At 39.6% G+C, this 13,240-nt stretch overlaps 1 protein-coding gene across 1 annotated transcript in view; it reads right to left on the bottom strand.

Annotated features, from left to right (window-relative positions):
• Positions 1-13,240, bottom strand: part of BPIFC (BPI fold containing family C) — a 40,812-nt gene that overhangs the window by 7,490 nt on the left and 20,082 nt on the right. The window contains exons 7-11 of the mRNA XM_044678779.1: positions 13,081-13,172; positions 9,237-9,413; positions 6,368-6,421; positions 4,457-4,627; positions 2,347-2,414 (exon numbers count right to left, since the gene is read on the bottom strand). Coding sequence (XP_044534714.1) covers positions 2,347-2,414; positions 4,457-4,627; positions 6,368-6,421; positions 9,237-9,413; positions 13,081-13,172 — 562 coding nt within the window. The remainder of the gene's footprint in view (positions 1-2,346; positions 2,415-4,456; positions 4,628-6,367; positions 6,422-9,236; positions 9,414-13,080; positions 13,173-13,240) is intronic.

The raw sequence follows: 13,240 nt of genomic DNA, 5'->3' as shown, positions 1-13,240 counted from the left end.
GATGCCATGATGGACACTTGGGTTCCCAGGCTGGTCCCTAACAGCCCCTTCGATCTTTCCTTAGCTGTATTATGGCACCACTGTTACATGTAACTTGTAACCAGGACAGCAGGCGTCCCCATAATGGGAGCCAAAGCTTTGGTGGCTTTTGGCCCTGCGATCCCTGCCAGGTGTGGCCTAGCTGGGCTATGGAGCCTCCAGTTCTAGCTCCTGACTCCTTAGCTAGCTGCTATCACACATATATACACACTAGGTAGAGCATTAGAGGGAGCCCTGAGCCTAGAAGACTCAGATACTTACTAGCTGTGTAACCCTGAGCAAGTCACTGTACAATGGGGACACCAGGAGCTGCCCCCTCCCAGGGTTGTTGGGAGAATCAAATAAAATAATGGTAAAGCACATTCCAAAATTTGAAGCTGTTACATACATGCTAATTATCACTGGTTATTATTGTATTGTATATAGATGTATTTATACCTATAGGAAATATTTATTTGGTACCCTTTTATGTGCACGTGTTGTCTCTTATAGAATGTAAGTCCTAAGGACTATTTCATTTTGGTCTTTTTATTCCCACCACCTAATAGAATTTTTGACATATAACACATACTTGTTGACTGATTGAAGTAAGGAGTAATGTGACCAACCTCTTTCAGATCAAATCGCTTTCATTATTAGAGATTAAAAAAAAACCCTCACCTTCCATCTTAGAATCAGTACTGTGTATTGGTTTCAAGGCAGAAGAGTGATAAGGGCTAGGCAATGGGAGTTAAGGGACTTGGCCAGGGTCACACAGCTAGGAAGTGACTGAGGCTAGATTTGAACCCAGGACCTCCAAGTCTTCAGACCTGACTCTCTATTCACCAAGCTGCCCCCATTAGAGATATTTTAGCAAAACTAAATTCAATCAAGTAGACCTCCAAAGCAATAATATTCTCCCTAATTATTTAATGCTCCAAGTTTTATCACAATTTCCTCTCCCAGAACAATCCTGTGAGGAAAATGCTGTATTATTAATTCCATTTTGCAGATGAGGAAATCAAGACATGGAGATATACCCCTCCATAAAGTCTCTACTGTTAAAAGTGTGATTTGAACTTTTGTCATTTGACTGCTAAGCCCAGTGGCCAGGATACTTTATGACACTATGGCCTGGGATTTCCCTGAATGGTCTTAGGGAAGGTGCCTATCCATGGCTCTGCTAATAAATGTTTAACATAGAGGGGAAATGTATGCTAAACATGCTTTTAAATTATATATATATTATTAAAAAAAATAAACCCTTACCTTCCATCCTGGAATCAATACTGTGTGTTGGTTCCAGGGCAGAAGAGTGGTGAGGGTAGGCAAAATGGGGGTCAAGTGACTTGCCCAGGGTCACACAGCTGGGAAGTGTTTGATGCCAAATTAGAACCCAAGACCTCCCATCTCTAGGCTTAGCCACCTACCTGCCCCCTGAGATAGAATATTAACATTTCTCCACCACTTTCTTAAAATATAGGCCTAAAATAAACCAAGCCCTGATTTGTAGTGTTTGCTTATTTCTCAGGTGTAAATGCCCACCATGAACATTTAGTGACCGGTTCTCCAGGAGCAGTCTGAGCTGGCTCTAGCACCCCTCTCCTATCCCATCATTCCTTGGCTTAATGCACACGCCTCAGCCCACATGGTTCGGCAGGTTGCTTAGTAAAGCAGAGCTTGGGTACTCCCTCTGTGCTGCCTTTGGGAAAGCTTCTGCTCTCAGTGGACCCTGTGCCAGCCGCGTTCTGACCTAACTTGTTTGCCCTCCCTGGTTCGCCTCAAAGAATGCTTCTGTTAGCAGATGCTTATCTGTCTATACTTGTATGGCGTAAAGGAAGGAGTGATCTGGCATAGGATTACAGATGGCTGGCAGGGAATTTAGAACCTTTGGAATCCATTTGCCTCATTTGACAGAGGAGGAAATTGAGGAACATGGAGGGTTAGGTGACTTGTCTAGGGTCACACAACTAGTAAGTATTTAAAGTAAGATTCTGACCTAGTTCTTCTCAATTTCAAATCTTGCCCTGAATTCTCCATACAGACTCTTATAAAGTCACAGGCTAGGGGGCAGTGAGGTGGCTCAGTGGATAGAGAGCCAGGTCTAGAGATGGAAGGTCTTGGATTCAAATCTTGTCTCAGACACTTCCTAGTCGTGTGACCTTGGGCCAATCTCTTAACCCCACTGCTTAGCCCTTACTGTTCTTCTGCCTTGGAACCTGTTGATTCTAATATGGAAGGTAAGGGTTTTTAAAGAATTTGCTTTTGAGAATGTGGTTTTCTAGAATGCCTAAAAGCAGTGAGACAGTTAAACCCAATTTATCTTACCTGTTCAGAGATAAGGAGCAGATCAATTTTTGTCCCAAAATAGCCAGGTCCACACTGGTACTTGCCATCTGTGGAGGACCAAATGCTTTGGTTACTGGATTGAGAAAATGTCTATTTCAGATTCAAATACTGTCACCATCTGTAACTGAAAATGCAGAAACTCTGCTTTCTTTTTATTTGGCCAAATCGTTAAAATAATCTAGCTCAATTGCTTGTCAGCTCTGGGAGAGGGGGAGGGAAGAAGGGAGAGAGAGACAATATCGATTATATGACTTTGGAAAACTTATGTGGAAATTTGTTATTAAAAGAAAAAAATTGAAAATAAAATAAAATAGAGATAAAAAATCTAGCTTGTGAAATCCTCTTTCTAAGGAACAGATTTGAAAAGATACCAATTTTTATTGGGGAGGAGGACTATTCTTATTTAACTGCCCTTATCACACTTCCTTTCTCCCTCTCAATTATCTTTTAAAAATGATTAACTATTTTATTAAAAAATTAATAGGGACAATACTTGGTGATCATAACAATCAAGATTGTCCCTAGGAAGAGAGAAACACATTTCCCTTTCTCCCTTCTTGAGAGAAGAAAACAACTCTGGGTATGGACCACTGAAAATAGAACAAGACTCAGACTGGCTAGTTTTGAGGTATTTTTCCAAGCTTCTGTCCCCTGCTCCACCTTTTTTTTTTAATTAATTAATAAAAGAGATTGCCTTTTAGAGAAGGAAAGATACAGCTGAGCTTTAAGGTGATGCTAAAGCAAAAGATGTAAAAATTAAAACAAAAACAACTCTGAATATCAAAAAGAGTTGACCAAACTTCTTTGAAACTACTGACATTCTTTGCTGTTCAGTTGTTTTCAGTCATGCCTGACTCTTCATGACCTCTTCTGGGATTTTTTTGGGCACAAATACTAGCGTGGTTTGCCATTTCCTTCTCTAGCTCATTTTACAGATGAGACAAATCAGATTAAGTGACTTGCCTAAGGTCACATAGCTAGTAAGTGTTTCAAGACAGATTTGAATGTGAGAAGATGAGCCTTCCTGACTTCAGGCCTTGTGTGCTATCCACTGTACTATCTAGCTGCCAACATTTAGATTAATTCAATTTAAAATATATGATAGTGGGGCAGCTGGGTGGCTCAGTGGATTGAGAGTCAGGCCCAGAGATGAGAGGTCCTGCATTCAAATCTGGCCTCAGACACTTCCCAGCTGTGTGACCCTGGGCATGTCACTTGACCCCCATTGCCTAGCCTTTACCACTCTTCTGCCTTGGAACCAATACACAGTACTGATTCCAGGATAGAAGGTATGGGCTTAAAAAAAATATAAAATAAAATAAAATGAATGATAGTAACTTCTTAGTTTCTTGCGTTAAGTCTCTCATAGAATTCTTTGTCTGGCCACTCATTCCCATTTACTTTTCCCTATATCTGCTCCTAGTCAGTGGGTGCTCGATTATTCAAGTACTGCTTTTTTAGGCTTTATCTCCTATAATAATACGTAATAAATATATAGTTCATAATAATTTGCATTATTTCATAAGTTTTTCCAGATTGCTTTGTATCTATAGATTGCTTATTGGTCTTAATAGTATTATAGCATAATGTTCCATGAATGTGTCAAGACTTATTTAGCCATTCTTCTATTGTTTAACATTTAGGCTGTTTTAAAAAATTATCCATAATATGCTATGATAATTTTTGAATATGAAGAAAAAATTTGTTCTTGATCCTTCAGACTCAGGGTCCCATCAATTAAATTATTGAATCAAAAGGTATGGTTCTTTTTGTAACACTTACTGTGTGCTACCATATTGTTATCTCCAAATTCTATAGGTTTGCAATTCTACTTATAATGAATGAGTATACTTACTTTTCCATTTCCCTTTTAGCAATGATTTTCTCTGCTTTTCCTTATTATTTGCCAAATTTGATGTGTATCTATTTTTTCACTGTCTTTCTACCATTAGGGAGAAAGACCTCATCAGGTCCCACGTATAAGCCATGAATAGTTCCAGACAATTTGGAAGTATGAAGCTAGAGTTCAATGAATAAAACTATTTGGGGGTCTTTGAGTTTAATTCACCTCCTTGCTCTGATTACTTACAAAATCCATAGAGACAATCGCTTCCTCGGTGCTGTTTTTAGGTTTGGTCATCATCACAATAGAAGCAGGGATGTTGAGGGTAAAATTGTTTGGTTCTAAATTGATCATTGGGGGTTCAGTGGTCAGAATTCTCACCATCAGTGGCTGAGACATGATATATAGTTCTGCAATCTGTCCAAATTCAAGAAGAGAAAGGTGGAATTAGTAATGTGAATCAAAACCAAACCAACAAAACTTGTTTAGTAATGATGAACATTGAAATTAGTCCATATCAACAATAGAATATTGTTAAAACAACTTTCAATTATTTTCTCCAACTCTCTCTATTCTACCTGGTAGGTTTAGATTTTTAGACAATAAGAATACTGATAGCTAATCTCTAGAGTTTACAGAATTTTTTACACATATCTTCTCAGGTGTTTCTTACAAACAACCCTATGAGGTAGGAGCTCTAATTCTTCCCATTTTAGAGAAGAGGAAACTGAGGGTGAGAAGGGTTGAGACTTGTCTAAGGACATATGAGTAATTAAGTGCCCAAGGAAGCATCTGAACCCAGGTCTTCTTGACTCCCAGCCCAAATACTCTATTCACTATACCTCTCTAGGCTAATCTTTAAGAAATATGGACAACTTCTAGGTGCTAGAAATGAAAATAGCTTTGCTCAAATTAAAATGTCTTTTGTTTTATGCATATCTGCTTTGCCTGTGCTAGACTTTAAGTTCTGTGAAGGCAGACATTCTTGACATATGATATTTAGAACAGGTATATAAGAACATGAATAGCAGCTTCATGAAATTCACAGATATAGACAAAATTCCTTCTCTTCTCATTGGTTCAAATGGTTTTAAACCTAGTTGATATCTGGAAGAAAAATAAATATTTTATTTGGAGAACTTACAGTGGGAGAGTCAAATCCATTAAGCATTTCTACACTGTCATGTTAAATTTGTCTGAAAGGGAATTCATTGTCTTTCCCCCTCAACTTGCTCCTCCTTTTGTGGTGATTATTTCTGTCTGCATTACCACCATTCACTCAGTATCCCATTTTCAAAGCCTTAGGGTTTAGTCAGATTCTTCCTTCTTTAGCTTTCATTTGTTCAGTCATTTCAATCATGTCCAACTCTTTCTCACCCCACTTAGTTTTTTTTTTTTTTGGCAAAAATACTGGGTTGATTTGCCATTTCCTTCTCCATTATCTCTCACAGTCAAGCCATTGGTGAGCCACATTGATGGCACTGCTTTCTGGTTCTCTCATGTCTATAATCAATCCTCTTCTCAATTCCATCTTCTTTCACAGCCCTCTGGGTCCTCATCACTACTCAGACTATTGTAATAACTTTGATACAGGACTTCCCACTGTAATAATTTGGTTAAAGGATTTCTCATCCCCACTATCTTATCACTCAGATTCAGTCTTTGTAAGATTGTCAGAATCTTTGTTATGATGCATCTGATCTAGTCATGTTATTCCTCCGCTCAGAAATCTTCTTTGGCTCACTTTTATTTACCCAAAATAAAAGGCAATTTCATCTGAATAACATTCCAGGATTGGGACTCTTAAGATTATGATCCATAATACTGGATCCCCCAAGATCTGCAGAGCAAAAAATTCTTGTGAAACCACTAAAAGGAGACAAAGGAAGTGGTGGGAATATGTGGGAAAGATTGCTGGATTTGAAATCAGAGGATAATGGCTTAAGCCAGGGTTTTTGACTTGCTACCATATTATCTAGGAGATAGATCAGTTCTGAACTTCTCCTGACCTCAGCTTCCTTCTCTGTAAAATGAGGGATTGCACTCAGTGGCCTTTTACCTCTCAATCTTTGATCATATGATCCTAGGACCTCTAAGGTTCTATCTAGCTCTCTATCCTGAGACCTGAGATCAAGAAATCTCACTTGGATCACTTACCTGAGAAAATAAACTGCCAATGCCCTGGGAGTTTTGAATTAAGTGCTTGTATAGCTGAAAAAGAAATGGAGAAGTCAGTTAGCCTCAAGTCAACTTCTTAACTCACTTTCCTTCAGGGGAAAATGCCATATTTGCTATCAGTTTTATGAAGCAAGAGCATCTTCCTGAAGGAGAGTTGTAATATATTTCATCTTAAAGGCAGCGAGATGGTGCCGTAATTAAGAGTGCTGGACTTGGAATCAGGAAAACCTAAGTTCAAACCTTGCCTCTTATACTTCCTTGCCGCTAGGCTTTATATCTTTCAGCCTCAATTTCTTCATTTGTAGAATTGGAATAATAGTAGTGCTTACCTTACAGGGTGGTTGTGGGACCAAATAAGGCAATATATTTACAGTGTTATTCAAATGCTTGCAAAAACATCATACAAGGGGCAGCTAGCTGGCTCAATGGATAGAGAGCCAGGTCTGGAAATGGGAAGTCCTGAGATCAAATCTGGCTTCAGAGATTTCCTCATGGTATGACCCTGGGCAAGTCATTTAACCCCAATTGCCTAGCCCTCACCCTTCTTATGCCTCAGAACTAATACTTAGCATCAATTCTAAGTCAGAAGATAAGGGCTAAAAAAAATCATCATAGAGAAATACTAAAAAGGATAAGTATTTTATAATTGCCACTGTTTTTTTTTTCCCCAAAAAAGTGTGTGACAGAGTGAGACTGGTGGGAGTGGATTAGTGATGGATCGTGTTACAGGACTCATAGTTGCATGACTTCTAAACCAAGATGGTGAATGGCCGGCCATAAGATGATGCCATATATAGCATTTAAAGAAAGTAGGAATATTTAGCAGGCAGCTAAGTGGTACAATGGATAGAGCACCAGTCCTGGAGTAAGGAAGACCCGAGTTCAAATTTGTCCTCAGACAGTAAGTATGTGGCCCTGGATAAGTCACTTACCCCTGTTTCTTCATCTGCAAAATTAACTGGAGAGGAAAATGGCAAACCATTCCAGTATCCTTCCCAAGAAAAGCTCAAATGGGATTACAAATGGGGTCATGATTGAGCAAGGGATATTTAGTCTGGAGTAGAAAAGATTCAGGGAAGACAAGAAAGCTGCTTTCAAGTATATTTGAGAATCTGAACTGTGGAAAAGTGAATCAATTTACTCTGTTTGGACCCAGGGATAGAACTGGAGCCACAAAAGGAATTAGCAAAAAGGGAAATTGATGGATTTGATATCAAGACAAATTTCCCAACAACTGGAGCTGGCCGGAAGTGGGCTTTCTGTAGAAGTGATAGCTTCTCCTCAGAGGTCTTCGAACAAAGGCTGAATGACTTTTGTTAGACGTGTGATAAAGGGAATTCTTGGTAACAACTGGGTTGGATTGTTGGCCTGAATGGTTCTTTCCATTCTGTGATTCAGAGCTTAGAAATTTCTGACTCTCAGTATAGTCAGCTGCCTTTGAATCATTCAATGACCAGATCTCAGAGGTAGAAGGCATTCCAGAGGTAATTCAGACTAACCCCTGCTCTATACAACAATCCCCTCTACACCTTTCCTGACAAATAATGGTGGGTCTTCATGACAATTCTGGCATTTAATTAGGTGCTATTATTTTCCCCACTTTACAAGTGAGGAAACAAGTAGATGGGTCGAATAACTTTAGTCACACAACTAGTAGGCGTCTGACACAGAATTTGAACTCACATCTTCTTGACTTCATATGATTATCAATCTTTGTTTGAAGATTCTTAGTATGGGAGAATCTACTACCCCCTAAGCGACCTCACTCTATTTTTGAGTAGCTCTAATTACTAGGAAGTTTTTACTTGTGTGGATCTAAGACCTTCTCTCAAACTTCTGCCCATTGCTCCTACTTCTGCCTTCAGGGTCAAGTAGACTTTCTTGCAAACATAAAATAAAGAATTTCTTTGTATATGTGTGTATGTATGTATGTATGTATCCACTTATCGTGACTGCTTAATGGTGCAATTAATACATTAAAGTATATGGGGCTCTGGAGGCACTAGGTGGCTCAGTGGATTGAGAGCCAGGTCTAGAGATGGAAGGTCCTGGGTTCAAACCTAGCCTCAAATACTTCCTAGTTGTGTGACCCTGGGCAAGTCACTTATCCCCCACTGCATAGCCCTTACCATTCTTTTGCCTTGAAACCGAAACTCAATATTGATTCTAAGACAGGAGAAAAGGGTTTAAAAAAGAAGTATATGGTACTCTCTTTTGAATATGGTAATCTATTGAATATCTTTGAAGATATTCAATAATTCAATACATGCTGATAGTTGTAGAATTTGCTTCCATTATAGGTGGGAGGAACATGCCATAAAAATCAATGAATTTGTCTACTCTTCTATGAGTGCCTATAGCAATTACAGGGGAGGCAAGAGGCTGGTTACATGGTGAGATACATTTCATTCTTAAGAACTAATCCCAGATAGTCAAGGTGATTGAAAGGCTAAATATAGTAACAAAGGCCAGTTTTACAATTCTTTTCATTGTTGCCATTCTAGCTGAATCAATTAATCAGTCAGGGCTTCATGTGAGCTGGACACTGTGCTTTCAAAGTGCCTACATTCTAACGGAGGGAGGCCCAACAACGTGTGTGTGTGTGTGTGTGTGTGTGTGTGTGTGTGTGTGTAGACACATGCACAAACAAAAATATGTACAGTTACACACACACACACACACACACACACAGAGTGGATGGAAAATACCAGTCAGTGGGAAGGCTCGAGCAGCTAGGAGACAGGACAGCACTTTCTCAAGAGTAGGGACTCTTAGTTGGCGCAGAAGCTGAGGTCCCAGGATGGCACTTAAGCAGGACACTAAGCCCAAGCACACGCTGTCCTCTTACCTCTTTTGTGGTCAGCGTGATATCAAAAGCCCCAGTGGTGAAATACGTGAATGATGCCGACTTAAAGAAATACTCTGAGATTCCAATGTAAAGCATCGAATCACTGCGGTCTGGGAGTGTGAATGGAACCGGTTGGAATGGAGGGTCAGTAAAATTTCCCACTGGGTAGAAAGTGCCCTATAGGGAAAAAAGAAAGAAAAATCAATATTCTATGTAAAAAATCAAGTCATCATAAAATATCTGAAATAAATCAACGTATATAGTGCCTTAAAATCTGCAGAGCCATATATATATATGTATATATATATATGTACATATATATATATACATATCTCCATATATATCTCCATATATATAATGTTATTTGATCCTGGAGGCAGGGTGGTCTTATGGATAGAGACTTGGCCTTAGAGGCAAGGAGATCTGGGTTTAAGTCCCATAAAGGCTGCATGACCCTGGGCAAGGCCCTTAACCTTTTAGTATCCTGAGCAACTCTAAGACTAGAAAGTACAAATCTATTTTGAAAATGATAAGAAAGTTCAAGGCAGCTAGGTAAGCACACTAGATACTCCAGGCCTGGAGCAAGGAAGATCTAGGTTCAAATCTGGTCTCAGACACTTCCCAGGTCTGGGCAAGTCATTTAACCTTGGTTGCCTAGATCTTGCTGCTGACACCCTTATTTTATGAAATCCCAAACCGACCCTTGTCTCTAGTAACCTGTCTTCGAGAAACCCTCTGACAGAAGTAGATGCCATTATTATTCCCATTTTACAGTTTAGGAAACTAAGGCTGAGAGAGATCAAGTGATTTGTCTATAGTCACATAACTACTAAGTGTCTGAGTCCACAAAAGTTTCTAAAGTAGATACTAACATCTCCACTTTACAGATGAAAAATGAAGTTCCAGGGAGACTAGTTATATCACTTTTCTAGGCTTAAATAGTTAATAAGTATCAGAGGCAATATTTGAATTTTAGTTTAGGCTGTCAGGGAGCTACAGCGACAAAAAGTGAGAGCAAGAAAAAATCTAGATGTTTGATAAAACTGAGAGTGGGGAGGTGTGTGTGTGTGTGTATGTGTTTGGTCAGGAACTATATATTTATTTATTTGTTTGTTTTCACCTCACCCCCCAACACTCCTCCCCACCCCATAGCTGATGCACATTTCCACTGGTTTCTTCTGGTTTCTTCATGTGTCATTGTGGGAAGCCAATAAGAGAAACAGTCTCAAATAGATAAAAATCTGAGACTCCTCTTTTGACCCCTTTTGTGATCCACACTTTTTCTTGTTGAAAAGTATTGTGGCCTTAATGAAAAGCTTTAAACTCCTAGCAAATCAGCAGTCAAGAGGTTAACATTGTCTCCTTTGGTCAGAAATACAATTCTTTTTGTTTCAAAAGTAGTTTCTAGACAAGTCAAGGTCAATAATGGACAAAATTTAGACAAAACCTCCTCCAGTGGGGGCTATTCGTCCCTGAGAAAGTATTCCCAGACTTAGCTTTCGATAATAGGCCAGCCAAAATTCAGCCTTGGCCTTGTTCTCTTCTGAAGCCAATGAGACCTTTTGTGTTTTGATATGACATAATTTGTATTTCTGTGCAATTGCAAAATTTCGGGGGGTGCTTTTGGGTGAAAGGGAGTTTGAATTTTCATATATAATAAACTTGTGACTCAATGGCACTTTGGAGAAGCAGCTATGAGTTAACAGTCAAGATTGTCTCCCGTGTCCCATTACTTCTCATCAACTAAGCCATCCTTATCAGATTATGTGGAGATGATAAATAGATCTCCACATGTCATCGATCAAGACCTACTTCTATATTATTGATAGTTGCACTGGGTTGGTTGTTTAGAGTTTACGTCCCAAATCATGTCAGCATCGAACCATGTGTTCAAGCAGTTGCTTTTCTTCTGTGTTTCCTCTCCTGTAGTTCTTCCTCTGAATGTGGGTAGCTTTCTTTTACATAAGTCCCTCAGAATTGTCCTGGGTCATTGCATTGCTGCTAGTAGAGAAGTCCATTACATTCTATTTTACCACAGCATATTGGTCTCTGTGTACAATGTTCTTCTGGCTCTGTTCCTTTCGCTCTGCATCAATTCCTGGAGGTCTTTCCAGTTCACATGGAATTCCTCCAGTTCATTATTCCTTTGAGCACAATAGTATTCCATCACCAGCATATACCACAATTTGTTTAGCCATTCCCCAGTTGAAAAAAAGGCAAACCCTCGTTTTCCAGGTTTTGCCACCACAAAGAGCATGGCTATAAATATTTTTGTACAAGTATTTTTATCTATGATCTCTGTGGGGTACAAACCCAGCAATGGTATGGCTGGATCAAAGGGCAGGCAGTCTTTTAGTGCTCTTTGGGCATAGAGAAACTATATATTTAAAATAAGGATAATTAGCCTCTAGTGCAAGAAAGAGTCAACAAAATTTATAGAATGAATTACTCTGCCATAATTATTGAAAGCTATTATGATTTCTGACCAGACCCCATTGGGGGTAGCAGACATCAATTAAATCATTAAATGAGCAAACTGTGAACAGAAGTGTCAACAAAGGAACAATGTAGTCATTAACTAACTTTTTTTTGAACCCTTACCTTGCATCTTGGAGTCAATACTGTGTATTGGCTCCAAGGCAGAAGTGTGGTAAGGGTAGGCAATGGGGGTCAAGTGACTTGCCCAGGGTCACACGGCTGGGAAGTGTCTGAGGCCAGATTTGAACCTAGGACCTCTCGTCTCTAGGCCTGGTTCTCAATATATTGAGCTACCCAGCTGCCCTCCATTAACTAACTTTCTAAGCATGAAAAAGTCCAGACAATTCTACTGTCTCCTAGTCCAGAATGGAAGGACTCCCACATCAATATCAGTAGGTCATGACTGATTGTGCTGGTATGTTTTGAATTCTGGATCAATTGCCAATCACCAGAGAGAGCTCTGTCCAGTGTCTTTGAGGGACAGAATCACAAGGGGATTATGGGAAAGGACGTTAAGCTGTCCTGCTCTAAAGTCTTTTTCTGAAGCTTCTTGGAGGTATAAAGACTCTGGGTTCATTTCTTTTGTCCCATAATTCCCAATTACATTAAAAAAAACTCACTTTCTGTCTCAGTATCAATTCTTAGACAGAAGTATGGCAAGGATGTGGTCAGTGATGATGAACCTTTATGAGGGGCAGGTGACGTGAGAAATGTCCCCAGACTGGCCCCGACTCCCTCAGGCTTTCTAATAACAAACTCTGGCAAACTCTGCTGGGGCAACAAGGTGCGTGCCCACAGAGAGGGCACATGCTTCTGTCACCAATGGATCTTTTCATTTGTTTTCATTTGTATCTTTGTAACCCCAACACTTAGCACGAAGGAGATGATTTTAGCTGTCTCAGACACTTCTAAGCTGTGTGACCCTGGGCAAGTCACTTGACCCCATTGCTTAGCCCTTACTGCTCTCCTGCCTTGGAATCAATTCACAGTATTGATTCTAAGGTGGTAGGTAACAGTTTTAAATAAAATAAAATGCTTGTTGATTATTAGTATTTGAGTACCAGCTAGCTAAATTTGGGAAGTTTATTTACAGAAATTTCTATACCAATCAATAATGTTCTTTGGCCACAGCATCTCACAAAGTCCATCCTGTGAGGTAAGCTCGGAGCAGTTACAATCTCTACCAGTGAAGGGCACTGTCCACAAGGAAGATGTTGCTGATTCTGAAAGGACTGAGGCACCCTAAAAAGACCCTCTCTTGACAAAATCCTACTCTACTGTAGGTTTCTACCAAGAAGAAACTCACTTTTCAATGGGTTCTTGTCCATGACTAAGCTGAGAGTGACATTCACGATGAACAAATTACCTTCAATTGTAGATCAATGGATGACTGGGTGATTTCTGGAGGCTCCAGAAGGGAATAATCTAGCACAGCATCCTCACTAAACTTGGTTACAACTAAATGGGAGGCAGAGAAAAGAAACGATCCATATTATAAAAGGCACAGAAGAGCATATCAAAGTTGC

Source organism: Gracilinanus agilis, chromosome 5, assembly GCF_016433145.1.
Source record: "Gracilinanus agilis isolate LMUSP501 chromosome 5, AgileGrace, whole genome shotgun sequence".
Taxonomy (NCBI): domain Eukaryota; kingdom Metazoa; phylum Chordata; class Mammalia; order Didelphimorphia; family Didelphidae; genus Gracilinanus; species Gracilinanus agilis.
The sequence above is the reverse complement of the archived record's forward strand: the minus strand, read 5'-3'. Positions and strand labels throughout refer to the sequence as shown.